At 59.1% G+C, this 15,037-nt stretch overlaps 1 protein-coding gene and 1 long non-coding RNA gene across 8 annotated transcripts in view; one reads left to right on the forward strand and one right to left on the reverse strand.

The window, feature by feature from the left end:
- Positions 1-1,422: 1,422 nt before the first annotated feature.
- LOC105496680 (PR/SET domain 16) overlaps positions 1,423-15,037 on the reverse strand; it is a 364,998-nt gene continuing 351,383 nt past the window's right edge. For 6 of the 7 annotated variants that reach the window (XM_071067547.1, XM_071067538.1, XM_071067522.1 and 3 more), the window contains 5 exons: positions 12,077-12,246; positions 11,629-11,803; positions 6,460-6,696; positions 5,448-5,622; positions 1,423-3,995 (listed from right to left, as the gene is read on the reverse strand). In XM_071067547.1, the coding sequence (XP_070923648.1) occupies positions 3,861-3,995; positions 5,448-5,622; positions 6,460-6,696; positions 11,629-11,803; positions 12,077-12,246 (892 nt within the window). In that variant the 3' untranslated portion in view covers positions 1,423-3,860. The remainder of the gene's footprint in view (positions 3,996-5,447; positions 5,623-6,459; positions 6,697-11,628; positions 11,804-12,076; positions 12,247-15,037) is intronic. The other variant, XM_071067549.1, reaches the window with a different exon arrangement.
- Positions 4,186-6,086, forward strand: LOC139355719 (uncharacterized). The gene is made up of 3 exons (XR_011606601.1): positions 4,186-4,664; positions 5,028-5,189; positions 5,540-6,086. It is a non-coding gene; the product is annotated as an uncharacterized lncRNA (long non-coding RNA).

Genomic DNA, 15,037 nt, shown 5'->3' on the forward strand with positions numbered 1-15,037 from the left:
GGCTGACCTCCACTGACCAGGAGCAGCTACGTCCTGGCATCCCTGGCTGGGAGGGGAGCCTTGCCCTCCCCCCCAAGGCTGCAGTGCAGGGGCGAGCTCTCCTCTCCCTCCCCTAGGACAGCACAGTGAATATAGCTCAGTAGGTTTCAGTCACTTGGGCAGGGGGACGGGACAGAGGAGCAGGGGACCACAATCCAGTGCTTCGAGGCTTCGAGTCTAAAATACGTGATATGTATTCAGGCAAGTGCTTTGCAGACGCTCACGGGGAAGCGGGGAAGGCAGAGGACACCAGGGCCCTTGGAATTTCCAGGGCTGGACTCTGGGGATGTGGAGGTCTTGGCCCGTCGGGGTCTGGATGGGACAGCTGCAAGCATGGCCTTGTAAAGGAAGGCCTCTCCAGCTGGGTAGTCTCTCAGGCCACGCCATGCCCATCCCAGCCACTGCTCCACACCCCAGGGCCCCATGCAGGGTGCAGGGGCTCGCTTCTCTGGGTTGGAGTCAGTGACATCTTGGGTCCCCCTCATGAAGGGTCTGCCGGGCCCACAGAGGAGCAACCCCATGGGCCCAACCTGGGGATGAGAGCAGGAACTGGTGGGGACGTCGGCTCGCTGGGGGTTGGGTTCTGAGGAGCAGCAGAGGGCAGGTGCGAGGAGGCCTCCTTTGGAATTTCCGTTTGGGGGATGGGGGTTGACAATCCAAGGAGTTAGCATTGGGGCAGCATTTAGGCTGAACGGAGGGGCCCTGGACCCCTGGCTTGCAGCCCTGACCCTGGCCACCTGGCCACAGACACAGCCAGTTGCCTTGTCGCGTCCCTGTCCATGCTACACAGCGACATGGGCCCCTTATAGTGTGGTGACAGTTGAAGGCCAGAATCTCTGAATTCTCACACCTGGGCCGGGCTCCCTGGCCCATGTCATCTCTGGGCACCAACACTGCTGGGCGGAGCAAAGCTGGGAGGGCAAGGCTCGCTGGGGCCTGGGGCCACGCTAAGTGTCGGCGCCATGTTTTGGGGTGCACCAGCCCAGGAAATAAGTGCTGTCTTTGTCAGGGGCAGTAAGAACAGGGCCTCCTGAAAATGCCAAGTGCTGGGACCTGGGGGCTGGATGCTCAGGAGAAACTGGGCTTGCTATCATTTTCAGGGGGACAAAAATATGTGACTTAAAATGTGCAACCAGGACTCTTGGGAAGGGTGGAAGGAAAGAGCGCCGAGAGAAGACAGGATGCTTGGGAAGACAGCTGAAAACGGTGGGATGGGACAGGGAGATCCGGAGAGCAACGGTAAGGGTGGCCCTCATCGGTTCTGCTTCTGCCGAAAAGACGCGCTGAGGGCTCCATCCGTCCGAACGTCCCACTTCAGAGAGATGGGGCCGTATTGCAAAAAAAAAAAAAAAAAAAAAAAAAAAAAAAAAAAAAAAAGCACACACCTTACTCTTTCACAGAAGAAATCATATAATTTGGGTTTACAGAAATGGGGTGTTTATGTCCGAGGTTGAATTTTTACAAGAATCCCATCTAGATCAAGGAAAACTGGAAATTCCTATGCGGTACCTGGTGGGTCTGACCCAGGGGATGTTGTGGAAATGCATAAGGAGGCCTGAACGGTTGTGTTTGCAGATCCTGAATCCTTCCCGACACACCAGCTGGCTCTTCTGCAGGCAGCTCCCCCGCTGCCCCGGGGGGCCACCCAGGCCGCACGTGGCCCCAGCGCACGCACAGGTGGGTCTCGTCTTGTCACGCCGTGCAGATCTGGCGTGGGAGGGGTCCCTTTCACTGTGATACATCAGGTGGAGCCTCCTGCAGGAACCTCCCCATGGCAAGTCTTCAGTGCAAGCCTGGACCGCCTGGCACCCACAGAGACGATTGTCTTTTGGCCTGGAGCAGCCAGGACATCTCCTGTCACCGCTGGGGACAGCTTGAGATGTCCACGCGTGACACAAACCCACACCAAGGTGGCTTGCACCACTCCTGTTTGTATTTACGCTCTTTTTTTTTTTTAAGGGCAACGTGGGCGTTTTTTTTCTCTTCTTGTTGGGACACTATCATGATTTTTTCTTCCAAACAATACAAGAAATAAATAGAACACTTGTCTTAAATGCAAATGCAACTGAAACGCAAATTTAACAAAAACATATGATTGTCTGGTAAACGGCAGCAGGGACAGCAGGATTCATGGGGGGGACGGGGGTATTTGGCACATAAAAAATCGCCCCACTCCCACACGACACACAACCTTATTACACGGTTTTGGTCCTTCACCAGATACTTATATTAACATTATTTCTTCACAATAAGAATGTCTAATGCCAAAAATACTGTTAAGGAGGAAATAAAATAAGAAAAGAAATGAATTAGAAAAAAATTACAAGTTATATACAGATTAAGGTAAATTCCATCAGGGAAAAAATTATTATTTGAAATTGGCCCCTATGGGAATAATTTAAAGCCCATCCGAGTGGGGAAGAAGTTGCATCCCGAGAGAGGGAGGCGGCCGGGCCCCGGGGGTTGTGCTGTCTCTGCTGCTTGCGGCAGGCTCCCCCGACGCCCTTCTGTTCTCAAGCTGTGTCTCACCAAGAGCGCACAGGAAGAGCGACGTGGTGACTGTGTCGTCCATCCGGAGTCTCAGGCACAGGTACGGCTTGGTGGCCCGGAGCCATCCGCTGGGATCGCTCCCCAGGGCAGCCACGTGGAGGACACCGGAGAGGCTGGGGTCAGGTGGGAGTTGGGAGACCCAGGACATGGCCAAGGCCCTGCCTTCAGAAGACGGCGGTGGGTTCCGGCGTGGGGTGGCCAAGGCAGGGACAGAGGAGGGAAGGAAGGTGGGTGCCCGGCCACATCTCTGCATGGTGGACTCAAGCCATGGGCCCTCGACTTCCCCGTACAATTGAGGGGTCTTAGGTGGGGGCCTGTGGATTCCTCTGAAGGCCACGTGGCGGCCCTGGCACCAATTCCATGTCACATGATGGCAGGCATGCTCCCCATCCCAGCCTCGGGCAGGCCTGCAGCCCAGGGCACCCTGTCTAAGACTTCCTCAGCAGTCTGCACGGCTCGCGGGTGTGGTCCCATGCCTCTTGTTCTGCCTCGGGGCACCCAGCGTCACCTTGGTGTATACAAATAGGGACAGAGATAGAAAATTTCTCCATTATCTACAGTATAAAGAACACGCCCAGGCACAGTGCGGGTTCCCAGGCAGACTCGGGTTTGCAAACGAGCTCAAATTTCAAAGCAATGCAAAATTACTTTTAAAAAACAATTTGCAAGTCATTTTTTGATTTTTAAAAAATACTGTCTATTTTTAAAACCACATGCTTAAATAGACTCTGTAGTCAATACGATTACCAAAAGGGTTATTCTTGTCATTTCATTATAAAAATCATTTGAGTGATCTCTCTCTTTTGAGCACACCCGTCTATCCACTCCCTTCTGCGACCCCACGCAGGCACCCAGCAGTGGCCACCAGCTTCTGTCTCAGCGGAGCGTCCACCTGTCCACGGGTGGATTCTGTGTCTCAGCGGAGCGTCCACCTGTCCACGGGTTGATTCTGTGTCTCAGCGGAGCGTCCACCTGCCCACTGGCTGATTCTGCGAGGCAGCTCCGTTGGCTGTCTCTGGACGGCCGCCTGCAGGACCATCACTGAACAGTGTTCTCAAGACCAATCGTTGGAGATTGTGAGATTCTACGGCTGCTTTAGGGACTTTCGGGGTCTGAGTTTCCACTGGAAAAGTCGGAATGAAACATGGTGGGTGGGGAGGATGCTGAGGAGTGGCCACACGCAGGGACGGGGTCCTCCGCGGCCCCGTCAGCCTCCGTCCTCCGCGGCTGGTGCCCTCACTCTGGCCGCCGGCCCCCGGCCGCCCAGCCCGTCAGAGGTGGTTGATGGGGTGAAATGCTCCAGACTCCGACGTGGCTCCAGTGATGTTCAACCAAGCGTCCAAAGAGCCCTGGGAGGGGGTGTGGAGAGGAGTGTCTTCGGAAAGGGACAGCATCATTGCATATGCCTGGCGGGGAGGGGATGACACACACACAGGACAGGCAGGTGAGCATGTGGGCAGGGCGGGCCATCCCAGACAGGCAGGTGAGTGCGTGCGCCGGGCGGGCCATCCCAGACAGGCAGCGCATGGGCAGGGCGGGCTGTTTCACACAGGCAGGTGAGCGTGCGGGCAGGACAGACCATCCCGGGACGGCAGGGCCAAGCCTCGTCTGTTCCCAGCCTCCCGCAGCCCTGGCCTGGCTCAACCTCGCCCTGGTCCACAGTGGGAAGAGGGAGCAAAAGGGACTAAGAGACCCAGATTCTCTCCGCAGCCTGGAAGAGGAAGACATGAGCAGCCGTGACAGTGGGAGGGAGGAAGGCCACCCGCTGCTCAGAGTGATGCCGGGACACTGGAGTGCCAGTGCGGGGCCTCCTGTGCACACCAGTTCCCTTGGCTGCTTTGGGGTCCTCCCCCTCAAAGCCTCCTCTCCTTCCCACCCCTTCCCCCCAAGTTTTCTCCACTTGGTGATCAGCAGAAACTACAGACACGTGTCTGGTCTAGGAGGGCCCTGGGGGTCAACAAGAGCCACCCCTGCCAGGGGATGCCTGTTTTGGTGACCATGGGGACACTAAAGAGCTGCCTCTGGGACAGGGACGTGCAGCATTTCTGGGCCGATGGGATTCTTAGGAAGTGCAGGTATGTTTCCAGGCATTAGCTCATGGGACATCCTTCTGCCCCCAGCACAGGGCAGGTGGGGATGGGACTTGGGGAGCGTCGTGTGCGGGTTAAGGGCAAGGAAGGTGGGGAAGCCCAATGCTGTCCCACCCGAGTTAACACTCCAGACAGAATTAGTAAAAAGACAAAGACAGACACGCAGACGGCTTTTGCTGAGACCTGGGGCGGACCTGTTTCCTCTGGGAGGGCTGTAGAGAGCTGAATGAGACCCCCAGTCCCTATAGACTGGAGAGATACGTGGGCAGGGCCCTGGGGCCACCTGCCCTAAGGAGAGAAGCTGAGAAGCACCTGGGGCCAACCCTGGTGCCCTTGCTGACCTCATAGCTCCAGCCGGGAAGCAGAGACCGCCCGGCTGGACAGCTCTTCCCGTGGGAAAAATCCGGACTGCAGGCCACTGGGGCCCAGCTCAGAGAGGGAGTGAGACGAAGGCGGCTGGGCGGGCCAGAAACCTGCTCACAGACCTTTCCCACTGAGGACCACAGGAAGGTGAGCTGCCCATGTCCACGAGTGAGCTCCCTTGTGAGGGTCCCGCCAGGGTCATCGGCTCTCAGCCCCTCCCTGCTGCACCCCAGCTTGCGGGAGGGCGGTGGTCACTGGGGCCTATCTGGAGGATGCAGCACGGGGGCGTTAGTAGTGATCAGAGCTTCCCCAGGCCTGGGAGGGCCACGGCGGGAGGTGAGTGCTGGCTGTCCCCTGGCTGAGGAGGCCAGGTGGGGTGGGGGCGGGGCTCTGGTGGGTACCTACCTGGTTCTTAGCCTGCCTGCACAGTGTATGTTTTAAAGCCTCAGAATCTAAGGTGGAATTAAGCACATCTTTAACTTCAAATGCTTCCTCAGCTGCTCTGCGGAGGTCCAGCCCCTTCCCAAAAGTCGGCATCGGCTCCAAAGCTAACAGACCGCCTTCATGGTCCTCAGCACACCTGCACCAATGACCGGGGAGAGGGAGGGCCTGCTGTTAGCAGCCTGGCCTTGGCCGCCTCTCTGATGCCGCAAGGCCTGCTCCGGGCCTGCATGCACGCCACTGCATCTCTGCCAGCCACATGCACAGGGAGACAGACACACGGACACACAGACGCCTGGACGGGAAGCCACACGGATGCAGGAGAGTGACAGACAGAGGTCAGGGCGGGGGTGAGTGCGTGCACACACATCAGGCAGCAGGCAGGGGGCTCAGATCTTTCGAGTGGAGGGTGGAGAAGGAGGCTTCAATGCTCTAAGACCCCAGGCAGCTCCGAGAGGCCCGGGGCTCCCTCTCCCCGGGGAGGAAGCACCGCCTCCAAAGGGCCTCCTGGGGGATCTGGGAATGCTGGCAGTGTCGCCCAAGCCTGATACTGGCGGTGAACACTGAGGACATGGGGAAGTGGCTCTGGCTGGCACAGAATAGTGGGTGCTTGGCCCCTGTGCCCACGGCCCTCTAGGGGCTGCACACGCTGTCCCAGGCTGACGGGCAGCTCTGCTGCAGGGCTGGGGGCCTCCATGTCTGCTCAGTGCAGGGAAATGCCTTCCCCTCCACACTCTGCTTCCAGCCTCCAGGGCCCCTGGGGGTGGGTGGGGGGCTGAGAGCCCCTGACCCTGTTGCCCGTGGCTCAGCCTTGCCCTGGCCTGTGTGTAGGAGCCCCGAGAGCCCCGAGGTGGCTGTGCTGGAGTAGGGGCTGAGCCTGGGATAGGCTCACAAGTGGTTGAAGAGGGAGGTCCCCCTCCCGATGGACGCCCACGTTCCCCCCTTGCCCCGTCCAGGAGCACACGGCTGCCCCCACCTTCGGGTGTGGTCAAAGCCCACGGCCAGGGAGGTGGGTGGTTCCTCGTCCTCCTCGTCCTCATAGGTGGCCTGGGGTTCGGGTGCGGGGGACACCGTGTCGTCCTGCGACTTCCCGGCCAGGCTGTCCTCATCGTCCTCCTCCAGGTCATCGTCATCCTCCTCCTCCACGTCCTCCTGCTTCTCGCTGGCTAGGCCTGGACACTGGGAGCTGCCGTCCACGTCCTGCATCTCCGGCCTGAAATGACACAGGAGGAGATTGGCCAAGTTCAGGCGTCTCTCTCCTTGCCACGGACCCCCAAAGGCTGGTGACTTGGCTCTGCCCCCACTGCCTGCCCCAATGACCCTCAGCCCCCTTCCTGAGGGAGCTCCCACCGGTCCCCGGGCCCAGCCACTGAGTCTGCAGAGTGAGAGGCACGGAGGCCTTGGGGCGGTCCCAGGAGAGGAGGACAAGTGCTCAGGGTGGTGGGGGCGGGGCAAGGCCCAGCAGCAGGCGGCTGTTGTGGCCGTGAGGGCACCAGGGCCAGGCGGTGTTGGGGAGGAAGAGGTGGGCAGTCCTGTGGGGAAGCTGGTCCTGCACTGGTGCGGGGACTGCGCACTGCACGAGAGGCACCCTCAGGGCAGACTTCGGGGGGAAGGATTTCAGGCTGACAACTTGAGGACGTGAGCACTGGCCCGAGAGCCGGGAGCCCCGGAGGGCTCTCTGGGATCTGGAGAGTGAGGGCCCAAAGCCTGTTGTCAGCAGTCTGACAGCACCAGGACAAGCTTGCTTCAGAGCCTGAGGGGACTCTCCTGCAGCCCAGGGCTCTCCTGACTTCCCCCAGGGTCACTGCAGCCTGGCAGGACCCTCCACTCCGGTTCCTCAGTATTAAGAAAAGAACAAAGTGTGCATGGGCGTGGCTGAGCGTTCTCATTTCTTTCAGGAAGAGCCACTAGAGTTTGGCTCATCTCCATGTTCATGGCCAAGAGCTGTGTCTTGGGTGGGCTGGGCCCCAGGGGAGCCGAGGGCCCCTGGGCAGGTGCTGGACATGCTGGTAGACGGGCCCAAGCAAAGGGCAGGGCACGCAGTTCTTGGACTGCCCACGCCCAGAGCCCCAGGGCCACTCTTTCTTGTCCTCACTCTGCCTGGGGGCACTGCCCCCCGCCGCCCTGGGAGGTACCCACAGTGCAGGGGAGATGCAGGAGTCCTGCTCTTGGCATCCAAGCAAGAAAGTGACAGCGTCTCCCAGTGACTGACTTCCATGTCTCAGACTCGCCTGTGTGCACAGGAACTGGGCTTGGGGAGGCCGTAATCCCCCGGCTCTCCACAGATGCCACGTCTCTATCTCTTGTCTTTCTGCCTTCCAGGATGGACAGAACTCAGCAGGCTTCAGGGCTTGAGGACAGTTCCTCGGTCCTGGTCGCCTATGTTGGGTGCTGGGAGTGTCTTGTATACACACCCATCTCCTCAGCCATGGAGCTGCTGGGATCTGGGTCCTGGTTCTCACTCTGGTTGTTGGTGAGGTGCCCTTGGGTGGGGTTGTCTTTGGGGCCTGTGCCCTCTCGATGACCCGAGGACATGCCCCTCCCTGTCCACTCTGAGGACGGGATGAGATGGCGCAGGATGAGAGCCCAGGCTCATCACATGGGTGCCTTCCTGTCCACTCCGAGGACAGGACGAGATGGCGCAGGGTGAGAGCCCAAGCTTATCACATGGGCATGTGCCGTGAGATCCATCTGGTGGGCCCACGTGGGTTTGCATGGAATCCCCGCCAGCTGGGGGCAGGGGCTCTGCCCTCTTTATGTCTGCTGCACACCCCCTGTGCACAGAGTATTTGCTTTCCAGTGTTGGGGAATGGAGTGTCCGGCTCGGACACAGAACAGGGCCTGGTGGCTGGTTCGGCTCCAACAGGGAGGACAGTCAGTTTCCCAGAGCTGCCCAAACCAAACCCCACAGTATGGGGGCCTGAAGCAGCAGCCGTGGATGCCTTTATAGCTCTGAGGCCAGAAGTCCAAGATCCAGGCGAGGGCAGGCCGGGTTCCTTCTGAGACTCTGGGGGAGAATCTGTCCCTGGCCTCTCTCTAGCTCCTGCTGCTGCTGGCCCTCCTTGGCCATCCTTGGCAACCCTTGGCCTTCTTTGCCTCTCCTAGGTGACCCTTGGCCCTCCTTGGCCATCCTTGGCGACCCTTGGCCTTCTTTGGCTCTCCTAGGTGACCCTTGGCCCTCCTTGGCCATCCTTGGTGACCCTTGGCCTTCTTTGCCTCTCCTAGGTGACCCTTGGCCCTCCTTGGCCATCCTTGGCGACCCTTGGCCCTCCTTGGCCATCCTTGGCGACCCTTGGCCATCCTTGGTGACCCTTGGCCCTCCTTGGCCATCCTTGGGGACCCTTGGCCCTCCTTGGCCATCCTTGGGGACTCTCGGCCCTCTTAGGTGACTCTTGGCTGGGAGGCGCATCACCCCGACCTCCGTCTCCGTTTTCCCTTGGCCTTCTCCTCCATGTGTTTTTCTCCAAGTTCTCCCTTTTTTCTTTTTTTTTTTTTTTTTTTTGAGACAGAGTCTCACTCTGTCGCCCGGGCTGGAGTACAGTGGCCGGATCTCAGCTCACTGCAAGCTCCGCCTCCCGGGTTTACGTCATTCTCCTGCCTCAGCCTCCCGAGTAGCTGGGACTATAGGCGCCCGCCACCTCGCCCGGCTAGTTTTTTGTATTTTTTTAGTAGAGACGGGGTTTCACTGTGTTAGCCAGGATGGTCTCGATCTCCTGGCCTCGTGATCCGCCCGTCTCGGCCTCCCAAAGTGCTGGGATTACAGGCTTGAGCCACCGCGCCCGGCCACTCCCTTTTTTCAAGACTGTCAGTGCCGCTGGATTGGGGCCCACTTTACTCCAGTGTGGCCTCTGCTTAATCCCTCCTTAAAGACCTTATCTCTGAAGAGTCCCATTCTGAAATGCTGGGGGCTGGGACTTCCACCTGGGAATGTTGAGGGACATAATTCAACTCAGGGGTTCGCTGGGCTGCAGGACCAGGACGCCCGACAGGCAATGGATCCTTTCTGACGGCAAAGGACAGGAGCTGGTTCCGCAGGAGGCCCAGGGAACGCCCTGCCACCCCAGGGACTGGCTGCCTATGTCCCTCTTGCCCTATTCTCATTTTCGACAGTGACGTGGGGGCTCTCAGGACGAGGCCAGTTGGACCTGGGGACTTTGCCTCTGCAGGACGGGCCTTCCGAAGGCCTGGGTCTGTGGCCAGCTGTGCCCATATGTTCTGAGGTGTTGAGAGCCTCCCTTGTCCCCATCCCCAGGGCTGTGAGGAGCAGGGCATGGTGGGCCTTGGCAAAGGCGATGGGGAGGCCCAGCCACACGTCTTTCTCCTGGAGACAGCCCTCTGTCCTGGTGGGGCTTCTGCAGTATGGCCGGGCTGCCACCCTAGCTTGGGGCACGGGGGCCTTGCTGTCTTCCAGGTGGTTCAGCCTCTGCACACACTCCTGCTCCTGGGCTCACCCTGGCAAGGATGCCATTGAAGAATCCTCGCCCGTTCCTCACCTGGTCTTGCTCTGGGAGCTGCAGTTTAGGGGATCGTGCCTGAGGACAGGGCTGTGGGGCGTAGGTAAGGCCTGGCCCATGGCACTTACGGGTCTGACATGCAGCTGCAGGGAACACGAACAGCTCCCGTGCGGCTGTCTCAGCATGGCCAGAGCTGAGTTCCCTTCAGGCCGTTGTTCCTGGAGCCCAGCGGGGAATGCAGGGACAACCTTGGGGCTGCAGAGCAGGTGGGGTTGCAGCAGGGTGGAGGTGAGGCTTTTGGGACCATGGCCCATGGCCAGCTTCTCCCCCTGACCTGGGCTCTGATGGAAGAAGATGCTGAGGGCCCTACAGGCGAGCTCACCTACCTAGGAGGGGCAGACTTGGAACGTGGCTTTGCCAGAGCCAGTGTCCAACTGCCTCCTGTGTTTATTGCTTGGACGCCTCTTTCCAGGTACCCCCACTCTCCTAGAAGCAATGACAGGAAGACGCAGCCCTGCCCTGGAGGAGCAGATGGACTCTTAGGGAGCCCGGGTTTCAGGGGGATTATTCCTCACCTGCTGGAGGTGGTAGGGAGTGAGCTGGGCCCTGCGGGTACACAGCCTTAGACCACCCATGGCCAGTGCGATAAGAGCGTGGGCTCTGGCTCCAGGTTCTGGGCCTGAGCAATGCACCTCACTTCCGTGGGCCTCGTTTTCCCTTCTGTAGAATCAGGGGATCACCCCCTCAGGCCTCTTAGAGTTTGGAACATCTTCGGTTCTCTGCCAGCTGGCCTGGCTTTAGCTTTTACACAGGAAGCAGCTCTGCTAGGGTGTCTGAAGGCTCCCCCAGAGTAAGTGGGGCACATGGAGCCCTGATAACCCAGGTTGCACAGAGCACGTGCCAATATTCTTGGATCTGAATTCCCCCCTTGTTCTGCTGCTCTGTGTGTTTATATACACATGTGCACATGCATGTACATGTGTCTCTATGTGTATGCACATGACTGTCACACGTGTATGTGCACACACTGTCCATGTGCATGTACTTGCATGTGTGCACATGCATGTGTGTAGATCTATGCAGATATGTTTACGCATGCACATGTTATGCACACATGTGTGTGCATGTGTGTACATGCATGCCTGTATTTGGGCACCTGCATGCACCTGCATATGTATACATATGTATACACACATGCATCTCTGTGTGCATATGTGCATGTGAATGTGTACGTGTACATGGGGCATATACGTATGTGCACGTGTGCATGCATGTGTATTACACACGTGTACACATGTGTATGTGTGTGCATGTGTGTATTTCAAGGTGAAGCATTTTGGTTTGGAAACTTTTAGTGCCTCAGATTAAATCAAAATGTCCTCGAGTTTCAGAGGCACAGCTGAACTTGTGGTCGGCTTGGTCACCTGGCTAGTGTTTTGCGCACATATCTGTTAATAGTGAGGTCAGTAAGCCCAGGGGTGCTTACTCTCATGACTCTCCAGGTGGAGGAACTGAGGCAGACAGCACAGCTTCCCCAGGTTCCCAGAGCCCGGGGGCCTCACCCTCTGTGGTGAGGCCCCCACTGTGCCTTTCTGGATGTGCCAGGGGCTGGTGCTGGGGTCCTCTGAGGGTGGCCATGCAGGGCTGTTGGCCGGGTCCACACCTTACCCAGCCCGAGATAGTTTTCTTACCGTTTCTCTGTTCGCGTTGATGCTTGGTTCATCTCACTATTGGCAATAAAGTTTCTGATTTCTGAGAAATAAGAGTCTTCTTTCTCATCTAAAAGTGCGTGGTTGTCCGACTCTGAGGTTGGAGAGGAGGCGCTGGTCCCCAGGTGGTTCGTGAGGACCCCAGGGTGCTGGCTCACTGCGGAGGGGAGAGAGTGTCAGGCAGTGGCCTCTCGGTGATCCCCTCCCTCCATGGGGCAAACCAGCTGCGAACAGTGCACACTTGGGGTGCTCTTAGGGAGGCAGGTTTCTTAGGGACACTGGAGAGCTCTGGGTTCTCTTGAATGACTACGGTTTGAGGGGTGCCTGTTGGCTTCCTGAGGTATCATCTGTGGCCCTCTTCCCTGCCCGGTGCCCCCTACCCTCCTCTTCCCCTCCCCCTCTGTGGGGCCTGACCTTGTGGGTGGCCCACCTGGTGCGTTCTCGTGCTCGTGCTTCTTGAGGTGCCGGTCCAGGTTGGTCTGCTGCCCGAAGCAGCGGTTGCACAGGTGGCATTTGAAGGGCTTCTCCTTGTTGTGGATGTTCCGGACGTGCCGCTGGAGGTTCGAAGAGATGCTGAAGGAGCGGTCGCAGTACTTACACCTGGAAGAGGCACACGCGCTCCTCAGCGCAGGCTCTGGCTCTGCCTGGCAGGCCGGGCCACAGAGGGTGGGGGGAAGGGAGCTCGTGTCCCTGCCCTGCGCCCCGTGCACAGCTTTGCCCCGCTGTGTCCCGGAGGCTGCTGGATATCCCAGCTGGAGAGCCAAAGGCGTCCTGGGGAAGCTGTCCCTAGAAACAGCCCTGACTTCAAGAAGTAGGGGTTCAAGGGCCGGGCACAGTGGCTCACGCCTGTAATCCCAGCACTTTGGGAGGCCGAGGTGGGCGGATCACAAGGTCAGGAGATCAAGACCATCCTGGCTAACACGGTGAAATCCTGTCTCTACTAAAAATACAAAAAATTAGCCGGGCGTGGTGGCGGGTGCCTGTAGTCCCGGCTACTTGGGAGGCTGAGGCAGGAGAATGGTGTGACCCCAGGAGGCGGAGCTTGCAGTGAGCAGAGATCGCGCCACTGCACTCCAGCCTGGGTGACAGAAAGAGACTCTGTCTCAAAAAAAAAAAAAAAAAAAAAAAAGCAGGGGTTCATTCTTCTACTGTTCTGTGGGTGGTGGATCCCCCCGGAGAGTGTCCCACGTCCCCTGGGCAGGCGGTGCCCCTGATCTTCCAGCGTCTCCCGCCCTCTGTTGTCTGGTTCTCCCTGGTCCCCAGGCCCCGCGGTGGGCAGGTGGGCCGCCGGGGACGACGTGCTCCTTGCAGCCTCCGGAGGGCGGCCTTGCTCCATGGAAAGACGCATGGCAGGGCCAGTCTCCCAGGTGAAGGCTTCCACAGACCAGCACCCAGACCAGCTCCCTGTGACCTTCCGCCTCCAGCCCTCGAGGTGGCTGGGGGCCCCTGGGCAGGCCCCACCTCACTTGGAGCCTCAGTTTGCCGATCCATTCATGGAGGGCTTGGGGGCTGCCCTGGAGGCTGCTACCTGTTGGCTGCCTCCTCTATTAAGGACACAAAGATCACACTGGCCCCTTTGAGCACTACCAGCTCCGGGCTCGGCTTATCTTTACTCCCCCAGGGTGGGCAGGGCTGCGGCCAGCCTGCACCACGCACACGGGAAAGTTGGGATGAGACCCCCTTCCTCCATCTAGCCTCCACGGCATCAGGCAGAGCAGGACTCTAACACCCTGAGCTTAGCAGAGCAAGGCCTTTTGCTGCTGGAAAGTCATCACAACGAGCGATCGAGGAGGGCTGTGTGTGGAGGTTCCCCCTCAGCGTGGGGCCCTTGCGCTGGGAGTGACCTCCACAGCCACACGTGGTGACCCTGCAGGCAGGAAAGGGGAGGGTTGTTCGCTCTCATTTTGGAGAGCGGGGCTGAGAGTTAGGGGGCCTGAGCAACGTGCATTGAGCAGCAAGAAAATCACGCCTGAAACGGAGAGGGAGAGCTGGGCATGAGCTAAGGAGGAACCCCACGAGCTCTGCAGACGCACGTGCGCTGCCTCTGTGAAGACACAGCCTCCTCCCTGGGGGCACCCAGGGCGGGCAGGGCTGGCTTACTGACACCCGGCTGGGCTGGGTGACGGTGAAGGGAACCCTGACTGCTTGGTTTTCGGTTGCACGTGTGTGCTTGGCGTGTGCATGTGTGCCCCGCCTGTGTGTGCACATGTGTGTGTGCTCTTGGCTATCAGAACGCCCGCAGGGGTGCTTATCTGATCCCAGAGGCACACACACACACTTGAACATTCTGTTTATATGATCGTGCATTTTCATATTTTGAAAACAAAACAAGCTCCATGATGTCCACGGCACAGCACGCAGAAAGTCCATCTGCTGTGGCAGGATTCTGGCAGTGGGGGCTCGGCAGCAGCCAGAGACTGGGCCAGGGCCTCTGTGGGAGCCTCTGTGGAGGCACCAGGACCGGGCAGGGTTTGTTCACCCGAAGGGGGCATGGCTGTTTTAAGCACAGTGGCCTTCATTCCCACAGAGGACAGGACTCGGAGAGGCCCCACCCCGCCCCGACCGGTGCTGGTAGCCCGCTCCAGTGCAGCATACGGGTCATGTGCCCTTGTCACATGGATGGGGACGTGCCTGGCGACACTCGGGAGTCCTGGCCTACCAGACCGGGAAGGGGTGTGGTTCAGCCTTCTTGGCGCAGTGCTGCCCTGTACAGGAGGGGCCTGGACTGGTGTTTGCTATCACAAAAGCCTGGCGAGGGAGTCTGACCGCCATCAACACACCCGCAGGGGCCTCCCCGAGGCAGAAGCTGCAGTCCCGCACCTTCCGGGCCCAGGAGCTCAGCATTCCCCACACGGAGGGGCTGTGGCCGTGAGAAACTGTCCTTGGAATCTCAGAGCCTGCGAGTCTCCCCGGCTCCCCAAGCTGCCTGGTAGAACCTAGGAAGTCTGTCTGATAATGGGTCCCCTAGAGAACGGAGGCAGTCCCGGGAGAAGGGCCCTCCTCTCCCACACCTGGCCATGGCATTTCCACGTCCCACCCACTTCGCCCCTGGCGCTGCCCTGAGGCTTCATCCACTCAGTTCCCGAATCTTCCAACTGTTGCCAGAGGTCAGGCTCACTCTGGCCTCTTCCACGGGAGACAAGCAAAGAACCATTTGTGATGGAAGTCCCCAAGCTCCCCCGAAGTGACCCTCAACCTTCTCTGCTCCTGAACCCAGGGGCCCGGCCTGTGGGCTTCTCTGGGAGCCCCTGCTCCTCCCCAGGTCAGCTGAGCTGCCTCCGGGTACCCAGGTCCCAGCCTCTCCTCCCGCAGCCCAGTGACAGGCAGCGTCCTGGCTTGTACCGGCCATCCACAAAGCCTGCCCTGGGCGGCGCTGCAGTTTTGTTTTACT

This window comes from Macaca nemestrina, chromosome 1, assembly GCF_043159975.1.
Source record: "Macaca nemestrina isolate mMacNem1 chromosome 1, mMacNem.hap1, whole genome shotgun sequence".
NCBI lineage: Eukaryota > Metazoa > Chordata > Mammalia > Primates > Cercopithecidae > Macaca > Macaca nemestrina.